A 16862-nucleotide genomic window follows, 5' to 3' on the forward strand; every position below is an offset into this window, starting at 1 on the left:
TTGATTCCAACTTAGAAATAACAATCCTAAAAAACAATCCTATTGGGTTTATTTAATGTTTAAATAATTTTTTTAGTAGACTTAAAGTGTAAAGATCCAAATTTCAGAAATATCCGGGATAACCCCAGGTCCTGAGAATTCTGGATAACAGGTCCCATACCTATAATTAAAATGAGATAATCCAAACTGACTCCCAGTCATGATAAAAGACCAATAGGAAAATCCTATGTGGAATAAATTTTTGTACTTTTAAATTATTGATCTGTTCTAAGCAACCTTTTAATTGGTGTATATTATCTGTTTTGTACATCCTTTGAATAGCCATCCTATTCTGCAAAAAAAGTAACTGCTGCACAAAAAAATAACTGCTTCTGAAGCTTCCAGGAAGCTTCTGAAATTCCAGACTAGAGAATGCAAAAGTAGCAAAAATCCATAATAAAATACAGGTATAGGACCCATTATCCAGAATGCTCGGGACCAAGGGTATTCCGGATAAGGGGTCTTTCCGTAATTTGGATCTCAATACCTTAAGTCTACTAAAAAATCAATAAAACATTAATTAAACCCAATAGGATTGTTTTGCATCCAATAATTATTAATTATATCTTAGTTGGAATCAATTACAAGGTTCTGTTTTATTGCTACATAGAAAAAGGAAATCAGTTTTAAAATTCTGAATTATTTGATTAAAATGGATTCTATGGGAGACGGGCATTCCATAATTCGGAGCTTTCTGGATAACGGGTTTCCGGATAAGGGGTCCGATACCTGTACCAATTGCAAATTCTCTCTAAATATCAGTGTACATTATACTAATAGTTAACTTAGAGAACTATCACTTTAAGGCAGTGGGAATTAAATGCTTGTAGAGCTTATGTGCAGCCCTGTTATGGAAATATGATATTGCATTAGATGTAGGTAATCTTTCTTTCGAACCTAACGTGTAATATGTATATGTGCAGGGGTAACATGAAGCAGCTTGCTTAGTAATAAGTGTGTGCTGCTAGTTTATGTATAGGCAGGTTTATAACAATATAATCCAACTCAAAAATTTAACTTATGCTGAATAATATATTTTGATGTGGCCTTTACATAACTTCCTTCATAGTAGGAAATATTCCCTTTTCCTGTAATCAGTTAAATGTTAACCTTTTTTTCTATTTTTGTCCCTCCCTCCACACATTTGTGTGTGTGACTGTTGGATCACTGTAAGTCTGCTTAAGTGTCTTCTGAAGGCTGCTCCTCATTTGCTTAGTACTTAGCAGAATGATATCTATTGGTAGCAGTCATTGTAATCTAAATGATTGTGATGTGTTGGTGGTGTATAGTAATGCATTTGTGTACACACTAAAATCCGTGAGATGTTAACATGAAGGGTGCTAAGTATGCTTCTGACTTATGCTTGGCCGCAGATTTATTTCTTTCCTGTGTTTATATTCCATATATGCATCACACAACACTCTTTCTAATAGAATGCTCTGATAGAGCCAAACTTATGTTCACAGTACACCCAGTCGTGGTGTGAACTCTATTGGTCTGAATAGAGGATTAGCCTGAGAAATATCTCATGCCCCTAAAGTTCTTGGGTGGTTATGAGAATTTGTTCTGTTGTACTGTTAGACTGAGCACAAGCTGCCAGCGTGGTGACCTTAGACCCTAATCTAACGTGAGTTTGTCTTACAGCCACTCCCTTTTAACAATAAGGCTTTAAAGGGGACTTTTCTGGGGCCCATTGCCTACAAGGGAGAACCCCAAAGTTCAAATTTAACACGACAGAAATAATCCTTTTTCCTGATCATGGCTATTTAAACAAATAAAATGTATATACAGATATGGGAACTGTTATCCAAAACTTGAATCTCCATGCTTTGTCTACTCATTTCAACATTAAATAAAACCTATAGGATTGCTTTGCCACCAATAATTATTCATTATATCTTTTATCTTATTATATTCTTATATCTTAGTTTGGATCAGGTACTAGGTACAGAGAAAAGGGAAAATGTTTTATAATTTTGCATTATTTGATTAAAATGGAATCTATGGGAGATGACCTTCCTATAATTCTGGAGTTTTATGGATAACAGGGTTTCCAGATAATGGATACCATACCTGCATATCTATTTGCACTGATGTTCACTTGACCTGTCTTTGATTAATTTTCTGGTTTAGTCCGAAGCTTCTGCTTTTTTAATTTATTTCCAGATTGTTGCAGCGAATGCATTGGCTCTAGGTGAAAGTGCATAAATCCATAATTGTATGGTTTTGCACCTATTGCTGTACTTCCCTATAGCAAATATTTTGCTTTAGTGATAATATTAACATTTTATCTGGGTGGTTTGATTAGGTTTAAATTTCAAATTGAAATTTGCATCTTTTGCATTGAGCATTTATGAACTGCACATTTGCTAGATCTCCAGCAGAGGGCGTGTGCCTTCCAGAACTACTACTCATTCTACTCCTTACAATGGCATGTGCCCATCCCAGCATGTGTGTGTGTTAGATTCAGGGCATGTCATTCATTTCCCATCTCTAGCCATTCGCCCCCACATCCCCAGGCCAGGTTATCTCAGCACCCGGGACTCCACTCCTTTCCCAGAATGTGGAGGATTTTATTGTTTCTCTTTTCTCATTTTTTTTTCTTTCCCATGCAGCTGAACAAACGCTTCCTGCTCAGCTTCCTGCATGCCCAGGGGAAGCTCTTCACCAGGATTGGGTAAGTGTGCTGGATCTGTCTCTTATTTTCCAACATTATACATCTCTTTGGAATGTGACTTGCTCTGCAGCCAGGCTGTGTTTATAGCTGAGGGCGCAGTGGGTGAAGCGCCCTCACTGCTCCCTTCATATCCCTGCTGAGTGATGTCCTTTGTTGGCTATGAGAATATTGATATATCACCTCCTTTGTCCTTTGAGGAGTGTTAGCATGACTGGCGATGTCTGCTCGCTGGCCTACAACATAAAATACATCCTATTAGTGCTGGCATAAGAGCATGTAAGTGCCAGTAGGGTGTTCTTCCTCCTTCAATCTTATGTTATATTAAATAACACTTTTACATTTTTTATCCTTTGCATTATTTGAAGATGAAAAGAAATACTGTGAAAACAAGTTCTTTGTGGCTAAAAGGAAATTGCTATATACTTCAGTTGTATACAGTTGTATACAGTCACATAATGGCCAAGATGCTGAAGACCTCAATTCCTAGATGGGGACCAAAAAGCTGCCTGTAGTACAAGTATACATATTAAATGGTCCCCAAACTGCTGAATGACCATATTTAAAAAAAAAAAAAAAAAAACTTGTACAATTCACTAGTGTACACTTATACAGTCACACAGTGGTCCAGGTTTTTATGCCCAATGGTGTGACGAGCATAGAAGTAAAGCTCCTTGTAGGTTCCAATAATAAACACTTACATATTCACATGATGGCCCAAGAGCATATGCTTCAAAACCTCTTAGGAGATAGACCATCTGTATCGCCAGTAGTATTTGCACCACCAGAAGTCCAGAGTCGAGGTTCAACAAGGTCTGGGCCAATTGTTTATGGGCAGTTGTACTTAAAATAAAGATAGTAACCTGCAGCATCCAGATACTCTAGCAGCTCCATTGAGTCTGATTTATTTGTTGCATCTAAAACCAGTTGCAAAGTTGCCAGGAATAGGACATTCTGTGACTAACTAAAAGTTGGCTTAAAGGTGAACCACCTCTTTAATCGTGTAGATACTTGCACGATCATTACAGAATTCAAATTAAGTATTTTTAGTCCAAAAGACTACCCATTTTTTAGCATGTTTTGATATATAGGGTTTAGTGCCTAATCAGGCGCTAGTGGCCTGCAGTCAATCAGTTGTAATGATCATCCTCCGAAAACTATCCAAACCTGGGAATGATTTCAGTCGTAAAATTTAACTGTCCCTTGAGAATGTTAACACTGATGCTGGGCTGTATCTAGTCCATAGGCTTCCAGATGGACATGGATTTCTGGTAGATGTAAGTCAATGTTTTCATGAGTAAGCCAGTTCTCTATAAAGGAGAAGGAAAGTCATTTTGGAATTTTCCTGCCAATAGATTCGCCACATTAGTGCCACCTAGATTGCTATATTTATTCTGCAGAAACCATTACCATACCGGAGTAATCAACCCTAGAAGCTTTTTCTGTTTGTTTAAGCTAGCAGCTGCCATTTTATCTTGATTTTCATAGCTTCCTGCATGCAGTCTAGCTGTTATAGCTCAGATTACACATTCCTAAGGGTAGGGGAGTAAGTTTTATGAATTCTTATGGGAGGGGGAACAGGAGAGGGGAGAGAACAGACAACTGCACGGACTTTGAACCCAGCAATGAAGGATTATTCTGAGAGAAAAAGTCAGATACCCTAATCACATGTTTACACAAAAAGAGACAAGAAACCCAGTGCAGCTTTTCTGTGAGTGCTTATGGCTGTATTTACATAGACCTTTCTGATAAAGCTTACTTTTTAGTTTTTACCTTTCCTTCTCCTTTAAGCAAACTTTTGGAGCAATAAATGGCATGTTAATGGCCACAGTGTCCTGAATGACGTAGACCTCCAGAATTTTAGATAGTACTGAAATGTTACAGAAAGTACAAAATACAGATACACAAATACAATTCCTGAAGTAACATAGCTTTGTGAAATGTCATTTCCCTTTGCCTATAAGCTGCAAACGTATAGCCCAACCTCATTAAGTTGGGTTCTGCGTGTTTCCCTATATTAATGGCATATTGTTTTGCATGTGATCGCTATTGAAATCAGTAGAAAGCTGTTCATGGTTATTTCAGCCCTGGTGCTCCTTCGTGAGCTTCAGTGGCTTATGCATACTCCCGGGTCTCCTGGGAAATTTGATGATATCTTTAAAGTGATAGAACAATTTTCCCTGTTCACTAGTTCTCCAATACTATGTAATGCCATCATAGGTTAGACAGTTAAGTGGGCCTTTTGCCAGCACTGCAAATCTGCCATATAACCAAGCTCTGCACCCTGAAGTATTTGTTTTGTCCTTTACAACAGTGCGCTGCGGAGTAGTTATTTGATACTGTACTAAGGAATGCTCTTCCCAGTGGTTACATGAGCATCCCTGTGGTTTTTGAGTAAAGGCTACACAGGTTTGGTTGAATTATTCTCTGCGCTTGCTTCAGCCTTTCCCTGTGGCTGCACCTGGAGCTATTGCGCTGGGTGCAGCCACAGGGAAAGGCTGAAGCAAGCCATAATGTGGCTTTAGCCTAAATTGATTAAACAGATTTAACGCTTGGCACCCTCCCCCCCCCCCCCCCCATGCATGTTGTGATACATTTAGTCATACTTAATCGTACCATGTGGAAATCAAGTAGCGTATGGACAGTGTTTGGTAAGTAGTTGATCATCTCTTGTATGAGAATTATTGTTTAATTCCATTTTCTAATGAATAATGTGGTAACAAGAAAACTCTTTACTTACTATCTGTTATAGTGATAGGACTGGTAAGTGAGCCCCTGTTAAGTATATTCAAGAGACTCACAAAGTGGCCATAATATTTTTGCTATTGTTGTCAATTAGTGTTTGTACCATAGTCTCCTTAAACCTTCTTCAGTAAATTTTAATATCTATTACCGTATATACTCGAGTATAAGCCGATCCGAATATAAGCCGAGGTACCTAATTTTACCTAAGAAAACTGGAAAAACTTATTGACTCGAGTATAAGCCTAGGGTGGGAAATGCAGCCGCTACTGCAAGATGAAGTGATATCACCCCCATCCCAGCAGCCATTTAGCAGAACAATGTGAAAGCATCAAGATAGCAGCTCCCAGTATATATCAGAATAGCATGCAATAGTAAGAAATCCAAGTCCGGCTTGGGACTCCCCCAGTTACATGGGAGTAGGAGAAACAATAGGTTAGCTGAAAGCAGTTCTAATGTGTAGCGCTGCTCCTTCTGAAACTCAGACCCAAGCACAATGCTCTGAGATGGCACCTACACACCAATATTACAACCAAAAAAATACATTTGTTGGTTCAAGAACACAATTTTATTTGCTATAAACAGTGTAATTTAGAACTAAAAGTATACCATAAAAATCATGACCGTATTCCTTTAAAATTTAGTTGATCACTTGGCACTGTGACCTTTGCTCCCTTTGTTTGGCAAACCTTCACTGTGCAGAGACAGTACAGGCTGAGCAGTGCCCATAATCTGATGATAATGAAGTGTACATGTAATTTCACAGCAGGCGGTGGGATCTAGTACACAATCTCCAGCCTGGGTCTCCCACTTCAAAGGCCGCTGTGCTACACACCCACTGCTTTCTGTGCCACTCCAACCTGTTCATTAGATATTTGCCTCAGCCTGTGTATGGCCACCTTAAGTTAACTTAGTGAACCACACTATTCAAGTGAACTGGAAATTCTGGCAATATCTGTAAAAAGGCCATAAAACCATTCAAAACATTTTTTAAATTATAGAAAGCAATTAAAACCCTGTAAACACAAAGGGGCATATGTAACTTAGGTATACTGTACAGGTGACCTGTTGCGTGTTGGCCAGTATGAAGACTACACATGGAAAACATGAACCTGTTCATTAGGTATGTAGGTATATGCCTCAGTTATATGTCTCTTATCCCCTACCCCGTGAAGCGGTGCGCTGATGCCGCCGCCGCCGCCATCATCTGATGCCCCGACTGTGCACTTGAAGCCGATGCTGGCGATGCTCGGCACCTTACTGATGGCGGCACCTTACCGATGTCGCGTGTATGATGTCGCTCTAACGTGACAGCCTGCGTGTTACGTCGTCCACGGGGTGGGGGGGAGGGTCGATGCGCGCACAACGATCACAGTTCAACAGCAAATCCAAATACCGTATATATTCGGGTATAAGCGCGAGTATAAGCCGAGGTTTACTTTTTCAGCTCATTTTTAGTGCTGAAAAACTCGGCTTATACTCGAGTATATACGGTACATTTTTAGATTTTTGAAAACAAAGCGCCAATGGTGATAGAAATGTTTTGACACTTCATGCATATTGTGAGCGCACCTTTGCTACAAAAGGAGCATTTTTATCACCTGTAATATTGCCATTAATTCTATACTGTAACTGCCACCCAGAGACCAGAGCAGATTGAACAGTGGCTCAAGGTCCAAATCAGGTTTATTATGCAGATAGCAAAATGTATGTGTCTCTCAATTAATCTCATGTGGATATTTGCTGATATGAGCCCTAGTCCTGGGGCAGTTGTTGTGGTAAAGGGTTTAGTTCCCTTTTATTTTTTTCCTTTTTTTTTCTGCTTATTTTAGTTATCCCAAGCTGTTATTGGCTAAACTATTTGAAGAGAGCTCTGTGCTGTAAGGGAAGCCTTTGTGGGTTACCAGACAGAAGTCTTTAAATCCCCACTTATATCCTTCCCGTACCACAGATATTCGTCCTTGTAGTAAGGGACAGTTCTGACACTGCTGTGGCTTTTCTTTCTGGCACTGCACAAGCTATTGGCTGTATTTCTCTCCCATTCTACTTTCTATATAGAAGCCTCATTGCAACTTATAAATAGAACTGGAGGTGCAGGCACCTCCATTTCTTCATCTCCGTGCGTAAGACTCATGGATAGCAGTGGTTAGTAAGTTTAGCTTACGCCATGATCTCGTTCCTGTACTAAAATTGTAATTGTGTATTCTACATAACCTGCAACAGGCTAACACCACATCCTTCCTTCCTGAAATCCTAACTATACTTTTATGCTGTATCTATTTACTGTCCATCTGCTGCAGCACCTCAGCCCTTAGCAGACCCTATCAACTGTTAATAGGCTAATTTATATAAATATAGATTTTGTAAATTGCATAGTTTAGTTAGTAATGGCATTGGTTAATTAGTACAGTTTAGGATCTCGTATCCAGAAATCTGTTATCTAAAAAGCTCCAAATTATAAGGCCATCTACCATAGAATTCATTTTAGGCAAATAGTTCAATTTTTTTTTAAATTGCTTCCCTTTTCTCTGTAATAATAAAACATGGTAATGTATGGTTATTGAGCTGCAATAATCCCATACTGTTGGGTTTATTTAATGTTTAAATGATTTTTAGTAGACTTGAGGTATGAAGATCCCTTATCTGAAAAACCTCAGGTCCCAAGCATTATGCATAATAGATCCCCTATACCAGGGGTGGGCAAACTTTTTGGCTCACGGGCCACATTTACTCACCCCCGGACCGGGCCAGGGTGGGCAGGGCCAAGCCAGCGTTACGCCCCCTTCGTCTCTTTAATTCCGGCCCGCCAATGACACCAAGTCTCGCGTGATGAGACTTGGCGTCGTCGGCGGGCCGGATTAAAAAGGCCAAGGGGCCGGATGTGGCCCGCGGCCCATAGTTTGCCCACCCCTGCCCTATACCTATAGTTACTTGGCAAACATGAATTCTCCAAAGATATGGCTTTTTGTGCTAGACTTTAATCTAGTACTATTTCCTTAGGTAGCCTCATGTCAATTATGAATACTATATAGGGCACCGGGGTCTTAAATGCTGTGCAGTTTTAGTGAATGTTTTCAAGACAGGTAATATTTCTTATTTTTTTGGATGTCCTAAAAAGATTTTGCTGTGAGGCCTTATTACTTCTAGTAATATCAGACCCCTTGCTTTTCCTGGCAAAGAGGATCTGAAGTGTTTAATTTTTGAATATTTTGTATGTGATTTCTTTGAAAAATATGTTGCTTAGAGCCAAGTGTCTGTCCTTGGCATAGATGAATGTTTTCCAGACAAAGGTGATGTATACATGTGCATGTGATTTGGGGGGGTCTTCATTTAGATATTCTAATTATTTTGTGCCTCTTTCTGCCTGACTCTCTACATTTCAACTTCATTGTTCTCCATATGCCATGCAATAATACTTAGCCCCTAATATATAATGTGCAGCTTAGCAACTTTTCTGAACATTGGGGTAGGAAACCATGTCCTAAATAAAATAATCGCTATGGCTGCAAATAAATTTGAGATTGTCCCCCCCCAAACAATGATACATTCTACTTATTGTAGGCATATGTAAAAACTGGAAATACAGCTTATGGGGAAATAACTGGAAGCTTGCGACAGACCAGGTGTAGAAGGATACCTCCCCTTCTCTGTGCCTGTCCACAAGATCCATATCTTACTCCTGTTTGCTTTTGTGTGCTGACTTGTTCCTTTTTATTTTTTAAAAGGATGGAAACATTTCCCCTGGTGGCAAAGAAGGTACTAAAGGAGTTCCAGGCCTTGCTTCAGCACAGCCCATCCCCGATCGGCAGCACCCGCATGCTACAGCTCATGGCTATTAATATGTTTGCTGTCAACAATTCCCAGAGCAAAGGTATGATGCGCTGAGCTTTTTCCTCCGGCAGTTGACAACATAATTTGTTAATGCCTGATGAAAAGCATCTAAACTTGCTAAGCCATGCAAATGTGCTAACCAGTCTAAAGATGGCCAAAACAAGCTAATCTTTCCTCCGATATGCCCACCCTATGGCCAAATGATTGCATTACAACAAATGAGATGCAAAAAGGACTGCATCAATGAGCTGATGCGGTTCTCTATTCAAAAGAAAAATCAAGCCTGCCCAATCAACATCTGGCTAGCTTTTGGCCTGATATTGGTCAGGGGGCCTTTCGGGTTGAATCGGTTTAAAGGACCTGAATTGGCAACTTAAATCTGCCTGTGTATGGCCACCTTAACTGAAGTGGAGCACTACTGGGGCAACAATATTTTCTCCAACTGCATTACAGTTATAAATGCTTTATCCTCATTTAGTGTTGCAAAGCCTCATATCCCTAAAGCTGGCTATGCATTGTAAGATCTGCTTGTTTAGTCAGGTAGCCAAATGAGCAGATCTTTTACCAATATGCTCATCTTGATGTGGGTGATTTTGGGCTAATCCAATCGTTTGGCCCTAGGGCTGAAGAGGCCAAATCAGCAGCTAAAATCTGCCTATGTGTGGCCACCTTAATGCCTGATATAAATATGTTGTTTTCATGCTATGACTTTCTATTACATATGCACCAAATCCATAATTCCTAATTCTCTGCCAAAAATTTGGCCGACTACTGAACCAAATCTGAACTTTAAATTGCATATTTGACTTATAGAATATAAAAACTTCCACCTATTGTGAACATTTTAGTAAAACACCGCATTTCCTTTGCTGGTGTAAAAATGAGTGTGACAAGTGTGTCTCTTTGCATACTATTTGGTCTTTTCTACAAGGTTTGAGGCTGTTTTAAAGTTTGTTTTTAAGCATATGACTTTCTACAGTACATTTACCTTGAATCACTACAAAGAGCCATGGGTAAAATTTTGTGAACGCTGCCTCAATTTTTATCTCCTTTGAGCACTGACTGTTCTCCCTGTTAGCAGCCATGAAAATAGACTCTAATGCTGAGAGATTTAGTATTGCGGAATAACAGGCGTGTAATCCTCAGCACACGCTACAGCATATGTGCAGATGATAATGTTACGCCAGCAGCCGTTCCTACTAGTTAGTGCTGCTACCAAATGCCATTCCTGCGGAATCCAGATCACTAATTCAGTCTGTAACAGTTGAATGGATACATGTTTTGTGCGCGTGTGCTAAATTCCTCCCTGGCTTACTTTCTTAAATAGGCTGATTTGTTGAACTCAGATTTTAAATCAGTCATGTCAAATTCTCAACCATTCAGCTGTTGTGAAGTACAACTTCCAGGATGCTTAGAGCTCTAGTCCTCATCAGCTGATAGTGTACATGTTTAACAGCTGTAAGGGCATAAGGATTGGTAGATATATACATATATATGTGTGTATGTGTATATAATGCATGTGAAACACAGCTGTAAGGACATGAGGATTGGTAGATATATAAATATATATGTGTATATAATGTATGTGAAACAGTTGTAATAATATAAGGATTGGTAGATATATACATGTATATGTGCATGTTTAATATACTGTAGGTATATGGAGAGAGAGAATGTAAACAAAGTTAAAGTAAGGACTAATGCTGTGGCTGCATCCCAATCTATATAGAATGTGCTTTTTTATGTTATGGTGTGAGAGCTGCTGACATGCTAAAATCTATGACCAAAATAAATAATTGAAGAGACACCATCAGGCATATCAGTTGAAAGGCAAAAAGAAGAGTCAAAACATCAAGTTTCTCTTGCTTATACCCATTATCAACACAGGGGATTTATAGATGTGTGGCTTTAAGTTTGTGTAGTGCATTAACCAAAGGGAATTAAATACTAAATGTCTGGCTATCCCTTAGTCCCAGGGAGATAACTTGTAGGTCTCCTCCAGAATAGATGCCCATATAATTCATTCTTTGTAGTACCAGGGGAAATTAAAAAAAAAATGTAGGACTATGCCAGAGAGCTGAGGCTCTTGCAACTAGCACTACCGTTAGTGGGCACCCAGTTTTGTGCCCACAACTCATGTTATGATTTTTATGGTGTGCTTTTTATTTCTAAATTACACTGTTTACATAGCAAATAATTCACTCTTAAATCCATTTAAAATGTTGCTCTTAAATAAAAAAAAAAAAAAAAGTTTGTTTCTTTTTTTAATTGTAATAGTGATGTAAGCAGCCATCTCAGTGCATTGTGCCTGAGCTTTCAGAAGGAGCCAGCACTACACATTAGAACTGCTTTCAGGTAACCTATTGTTTCTCTTACTCCCATGTAACTGAAGGAGTCCCAAGCTGGACTTGGATTTCATACTATTGAGAGCTATTCTGATACCTACTGGGAGTTGCTATCTTGTTCCCTTCCCATTGTTCTGCTGATCGGCTGCTGAGAGGGGGGGGGGGTTGATATCAATCAAATTTGCAACTTAGCAGTAAAGTGTGACTAATGTTTATCACAGCACAAGTCACATCACTGTGGTACCCTGGAAAATGAAGACTGTATAGCCCCATCTGAAATTTCAAAATTAAGTATAAAAAAAATTGTTTGCACAAAAATTGATTTTGCTGGAAAAGCTCTATTAACTAATGCGTTTTAAAAAAACATGTTTTTCCGAGACAGTATTCCTTTAAGCTCTGCCATGGTTGCTATGGGTTTCTAGACCTGTGCACATTTTATTACACTGCTCAAAAAAAGAAAGAAATGCAAAAAAAAAATCTGGCACTAGTCATACCTTCAAAGAAACTAGGGGAAAAAACATCCAAAAGGAAAAATGTGACATTTAGCTCTTTATTGTTTAATTAGGCAATAAAACTTTAAGGTATAGTGATCCGTTAAATTTCTTGTTATGCATACACCACACTACCAGTTACTAGTGTTTAACCAACAGGTAGATTTACCATATGGAAAATGTGGCTGTGTACTTGGCAGACTGATTTGGAAAAGTTATCCTCCATTCACGTTAACAGACCCCCCTCCTTAGTTTTTAGTGCAGATTTGAGTGAAGTATATATACTGCATGGCTTGTTATCTATAGGCAAGCTGCTATTGTACTTACACAGAATTACTCAGAACTTTAGGCTTTGTTGTAAGAATAAATACTGGTTTCTTTGGTTTTTAACATTTCAACTGCACTATATGGAAATACATTGAAGACCATTTGTGTTTTACCTGTTATATGAACTACAAAACAAAGTTGTTTGCTGCTGTCATAGGTGTTAAAGAAAATTATGATCATTTTAAAAGGGTGGTTCTCCTTTAAATTAACTTTTAATGTAATATAGAGAGTGCTAATTTGAGACAATTTGCATTTGGTCTTTTTTACTTTTGTTTTTTTAATCATTTAGCTTTTTGTGCTGCAGCTATCTAGTTGCTGTAGTCCAATTTAGCCTAGCAACCACGAAGTGATTTGAAAGAGACTGCAATATGAATAGAGGAGGACCCAGATATAATTTTATTGCCATTGTTACTTTTTGACTGCTTGGGTTAGCGACCCCTATTTGAAAACTGAAAAGAGTCAGAACAAGGCAAATAATAATAATAAAAAAAAAAAATGAAGACCAACTAAAAAGTTACTACGAATACGCTATTTTATAATATACTAAAAGTTAACCTGAGGGTGAACCACCCCTTTAAGTACTCTGTAGATACTGCCATAGATGATGTAAATTTATTATGCCTGAGGGGCGACCTAAATGTGGACAGTAATAGGCTGCTGTAATCCACTCACCACTAGCTTGGGGTCCACTCTGCCTTTTGGCGATCCCATTAAGTGAGGAGAGTGGCTTTGAACTTACAGCTTTATATCTAAAACCAGGAACAGTATGCGAGCTGGAATTATACAAGGTTAGCCTGGTGGTACTCAAAGCTATGATGAAAATGAGCAGAAAGACCTTTTTTTCTTAAAGGAGAACTAATTTTAACAAAGATGTAGGCTAGAAATGCTACAGTTTGTTTTTTGTGGTTTTGTACCAGCCCAGGGCAACCACAGCTCTTTAGCAGGGCAGATCTGTGCCCCAAAGATGCCCCAGTAGCCCGCAACTTCTTTTCTGGCGATTCCCAGTACATGCCCTCTGCCACTGTCACTTACTGAGCTTAGGGACCGGCTCACCTTATACTGTATATGTAGAATATAAAAGTCACAATACAAGGTTGCTTAGTAATTAAGATTCTCATTACATGGCAGCTCTGAAACCAGTCCAATTAACATCATTAATTGACATTAATTTGATAATTAGCCCTGTAGCATCCACTTCTGTGTCAGACGACCCTAATTTTCTGTTTCATGATTTACTACAACCCCTAAGCTTAGCTTCTCAATGGCTGCACAGAGCACGCTGAGCATGTCCAGTGTCACTGACACTTCTTACAACATCAAATTTGTCCCAGGGGGGTGACATCTTGGAAGGCCTGGATCGGTCCTGTTAAAGAGATGCTGAAAGTTTAGGTTGGCGCATTAAGCTCAGTATATACAATATGGCATTTCTATTCTATATTATTATTCCTGTTAATAAATAGATAAAGGGTGATACATTGATATTATCCCTGATCCTCTGATATCTGAGGAACAGCACTTGTGCATGATGGAATTCGTTTGGGGGCATTTAGCATTGGCCCTGCTGCTAGGACTATTTCCAATGTCATTGCATTATATTTAACTGAGTAGAATTCAACCCTGTTACATGTTTCTCACAAGGTTTTTTTTTTTTTTTTACTGTGTGAGGGAGAAACAAAGCGAAGGCTATGGTGTGGAAAACCAACATTTCTTAAAATAACACAGTGCACTTCTTAAAGGCAGCAGGCTTCAGGACAGACATGACATTGCTGTGACCATTGCTTTGTTTGATGGAGACTGATGACCGATCCCTATAGCTATATATACATATACCGAATAGCAAAACCAGAATCTAGACCTATGACGCAGGTGGCTGCTTTTACGATTCGCTCTGCTACCGCTTTGAAACACACTAGCTGCATTGGCTTATAAAACCGCCGCTGCTCATATGTCAACTCAACGCCATCGCTATATACGAATTTAAAAATAGTCTGCGCAACAAGTCTCTCGTCTGCTCTACATCAGATGAGAATACCTTGCTTGTGTGCATTCAGTTGATGAGCTGGGGTACAGAGGTGTTATTTTCTAAATATGTAGGCTGTGACTAGCGTGCTCCTCATCTCTTATGCCTATCTTTCTTTATTTCTGTTAATTATGTGGCTATAGAAAAAAAAATAATATATAAATATATATAATATAATTTAAAATCCCTTCCCCCATATCTATGTATCATCCGCATTTAGTCACATGAGCCTAGGCCTAAAATGGGAATAAGAGATGGCAACCTTAGCATGTGGATGCATGGGTGTAACCATTACCCTACATGAGCCTAGGCCTAAAATGGGGATAAGGGGTGGCAATCTTAGCATGTGGATGCATGGGTGTAACCATTACCCTACTCAAATGGTTTCCCGTTAATTGAACCTGAAAATATCTTTATGCATTTAGGAGAGGAGCTTCTGGAGGGGTAAAAGCCCGTTGTTCTTCTCATTGGGTAGATTATGTAGGGGCTGCCTTATATTTAGGGCTGGTACAGAAGTTCCTTTGCTTCAGAAGTGGGGTTTCCGCTGAGATCAGGCATCTAATACAGTGTCGGGGCATCAGTCAGCCATCCTCAGGCACTTTGACTTGTAGTTAGTTAGTGGAAGCTCCCCATGTCAGACTTTATTTATCATCCCCATCAGATACATTTAGTTGGCAGAGTCTGTATCCCCGCTGCAGGGCCCCCGAAGCACTAGATTCCATACCCCTCTGCTCCCCTTCTATCCCACCTATGCACTCGTCTCCCCCCTATTTCCCAGATGTGTTGCGCCTTTAAAAAAATGGAGAAGGTGGAAGTGATGCTGTAAGGAACATCTGTAGAGTAGAGTCAGACGTGGTGCAGCTGAAGCTTAGTCCTGGCAGGCTGTGAGCTGCTGTCTGCTGGGGTTTACTTCTGTCTGCATTGAAACATGTCTTAAAAGAGGGGGGTAGGATTGGGAATGGAGGGGGTGGCATTGGGCCAGCACCACTTACCCTGCCCTCTCCTCCCAACCCCCCCCCTCCTTCCCTTTGGGGCCAGACATGGAATTAATCTCCTCTTTCTACTCTGGGTACTTCAGATCGCTGGCAGCACACGGCAGGATGTGGGATCTCTCTCTCTCTCTCTCTGCGCCTTGGCTGACTTTTTTACCTCTCGAAGAATTTGGAAGGCCGTGAGATTCCCCCCTCTCCCTCCTGCCCTCCAACCCACCCCCCCCCTCCCTTCTCATCCCCGCCTCAGCGCAGTGAAGTTTTTCAGCCTGCTGATCTCCCTGCTGTGGCTTTGCCCTAATAGATTTCAGATGTTGACACTGTTGACTTCAGTACCAAACTATTTTACATGTGATCTGCTGTATTTCCTGAGGAAATCTGCAAGATATTTATTAAGAACTAATAAAATAAACCTCTCCCTGAGATTTGAGGTAGTATTCAATTCTCTGCGCTCTTCTGGTTTCCCCTCTCTCCCAGGCTCTTGTAGCCCCTCTATTGTTAGCAGCCAAACAAAATTGCACTCTAACAAATTGGCCATTTTACAGCACTGTCACTTCTGCTAATGATGCCCTATCTATCTATCTATCTATCTATCTATCTATCTATCTATCTATCTATCTATCTATCATCATCTAATCTATAATCCATGCTGGTAACATTTATTGTTTTTATTATGCTGTATGTGCAAATATATATATATTTATTGTTATTTTACAGTAATTGCAATGCAGTTTTCCAGTGATGTTTGGGCTCCTATTTTTCCCAAAGAGGTCCCAGATGTGGACAGAATTCATGAATTGTATAGGTCATTTTAAATAAGAGCATTTAGCCCCACCCTGTATATAGTATAATTAATATAAAAAAATATTTATATTCTTATATGATTATAGGTATTTGTTTCCCTTATCTGGAAACCAATTATCTATAAATTATGGGAAGGCCATCTCTTATAGACTCCACTTTAATCAAATAATTCAAACTTTTTAAAATGATTTTCCTTTTCTCTGTACCTTGTAGTTAATCCCATATAAAATATGATTAATTAGATCAATTAATCTTTATTGGAGGCAGATGAATACCATTGGGTTTAATTAACATTTAAGATAATTTTTCAGTAGACTTAAGGTATGGAGACCCAAATTATAGAAAGACCCCTTATCCAGAAAACCCCAGGTCCCATTCATTTTGGATAACGGGTCTCTTGCTGGTATATTCAGGTATAGGGCCCTTTACCTGGAAACCCATTATCCATAATCCCCCGAATTACAGGACATGCATCTCCCATAGAAATAATTCAATTTTTTTAGTATACTTAAGGCATGGTGATCCAAATTACAGAAAAACCCTATATCAGTAATACCCTAGGTCCAGAGCATTTTGGATAACAGGTTCCATACCTGTACA

The 16862-nt window shown here is 39.3% G+C and overlaps 1 protein-coding gene across 1 annotated transcript in view; it reads left to right on the plus strand.

Annotated features, from left to right (window-relative positions):
• Positions 1-16862, plus strand: part of smg6 (SMG6 nonsense mediated mRNA decay factor) — a 146654-nt gene that overhangs the window by 25261 nt on the left and 104531 nt on the right. Inside the window, exons 9-10 of the mRNA XM_012957457.3 lie at positions 2655-2716; positions 9181-9326. Coding sequence (XP_012812911.1) covers positions 2655-2716; positions 9181-9326 — 208 coding nt within the window. The remainder of the gene's footprint in view (positions 1-2654; positions 2717-9180; positions 9327-16862) is intronic.

Source organism: Xenopus tropicalis, chromosome 2 (assembly GCF_000004195.4).
Source record: "Xenopus tropicalis strain Nigerian chromosome 2, UCB_Xtro_10.0, whole genome shotgun sequence".
Classification (NCBI taxonomy): Eukaryota; Metazoa; Chordata; class Amphibia; order Anura; family Pipidae; genus Xenopus; species Xenopus tropicalis.